The following is a 1,549-nucleotide window of genomic DNA, read 5'->3' as shown; positions in this document are numbered from 1 at the left end:
CAATAACATTGTGCTCTAGGCGTTTATTCTTTTTTTATTTTAAATCTAAAGTCCATAAGGAAAAAGGAAAAAAACCCCACACACACGCTTTCCGAATAATGGAAAATAGCTTTAAAACGTTTTCTTATCAAAAAATTTGGTTTGTATTTTTTAATCCTTTTATTAAAAAAAAAAAAACAAAACAACAAAAAACCTACTTCGCCAAAGCGAAGCAACTTCTCTCTGGAATATAAATACCAAAAAAAAAAAAAAAAAAGATACATTAGCAACGATCAGGGTAATAGTCTTAAAAATACAGTAGACGCTGATTATTTCACGTATAATACTGACCTTTTAATAGTATATTAAAACGGTGCCATATATACACACAATATACATTCTCCTACACGTTACAGTGCATTACAACGTTAACCAGAAAGCCAATGTCTTTAATTTCTGTTGCAGCAAAGGTCCACGTGAGTCCGCCGGAGAAGGGCAGCGCCAGCCCTAGCAGGAGCACTTGCACTCCGCAATGATGGGGTACTGGATGGGTATCCATGTGCACCGCTGCCCGCCCCGCCGCTGGCACCGCCACCTCAGGATCGTTAAATGCACGGACTTGGCAGGTTTGCAAACCATGCCTTCTGGGACTGAACAAGACCTTTTACTGTAGCAGCTGCCCACTTTGACATACCGGGGCCAAAAGCGGCTGCCGAGATCGTTCCACGTGTATAGGACCGGGCAGAAGGTCTGGGACCAGAGCCACATCTGCAGCTTCCTGCGCAGCTTCTTGCTCAGCCTGTGCTTCTTGCCCGGCTGCAGCCCGTCGTAAAACTCCAGCCCTTTGATTTCGCTGGGCATCGCTCCCGAGGGTCTCTGCCTGAGCAGCAAGTCCAGCTCGGCCAGATCGTCCACTCCGAGCCGGTCCTCGGGCAAGGAAATTGCCATAAAGTTAGGGTCGAAGTGTCCGCCCATGAGGCTCCTTAGCAAGGTCTCGTTAAGATCCTTCTCCTTGGGGTCAAAGATAGGGTCCGGGTGCTCGATTAGATCCACCAAGGGCAAGTTGTCGCTGGGCGCCGGTCGGATGTGCAGATAGTGCTGGCAGACGCCTTGCTCTAGCCGGAGACCCAGCAGAACCACCAAGGCGTATATAGTCACAAGGCACTGGGAATGATCCATCCTTGGGAGACCGGTGGGGGGGGGAGAGGGGGGCTGGGTTCACCAAACAGCGGGGGAAGAAGGTGCAAGCAAATACATCAGAAAACTTGTAGGGGGATATCCAAAATAGCTTGTCTTTAAGGGGGATCACGTCCACTCCCCGCACCACCAGCGACGACAGCCCCCTAATAAGCCCGGAGAACAAGCCCCCTGCAAACGCTCTCTCTTGCAGGCTTCTCTATAAAATTTCTCCTGGTGGAGCCGCTCCAAAATTCTGCCGCTGCTGCTGCTTCTTTTCACCCTCCCCGGGAAAGGGAGATGCCTCTTTTTGTTGCAAATTCTTGCTTGCTGCTGCTGCTCCTCGTTGTCTGCCCGTGCGTAGGGAAGAAGTTGCTGCCGATTCTTCTTCCCG

The 1,549-nt window shown here is 49.6% G+C and overlaps 1 protein-coding gene across 1 annotated transcript; it reads right to left on the bottom strand.

The window, feature by feature from the left end:
- Window positions 1-486: 486 nt before the first annotated feature.
- NOG (noggin) lies at window positions 487-1,158 on the bottom strand (the record flags this gene model as incomplete). The annotated part of the gene is made up of 1 exon (XM_082326661.1): window positions 487-1,158. The coding sequence occupies one exon, from the start codon at window positions 1,156-1,158 to the stop codon at window positions 487-489; it is 672 nt and encodes a 223-aa protein (XP_082182787.1).
- Window positions 1,159-1,549: the final 391 nt, after the last annotated feature.

Source organism: Platalea leucorodia (assembly GCF_965183815.1).
Source record: "Platalea leucorodia genome assembly, chromosome: 14".
In the NCBI taxonomy this organism is placed as follows: domain Eukaryota; kingdom Metazoa; phylum Chordata; class Aves; order Pelecaniformes; family Threskiornithidae; genus Platalea; species Platalea leucorodia.
Note: the sequence above shows the minus strand (reverse complement) of the source record. Positions and strands in the feature narration are given on the sequence as shown.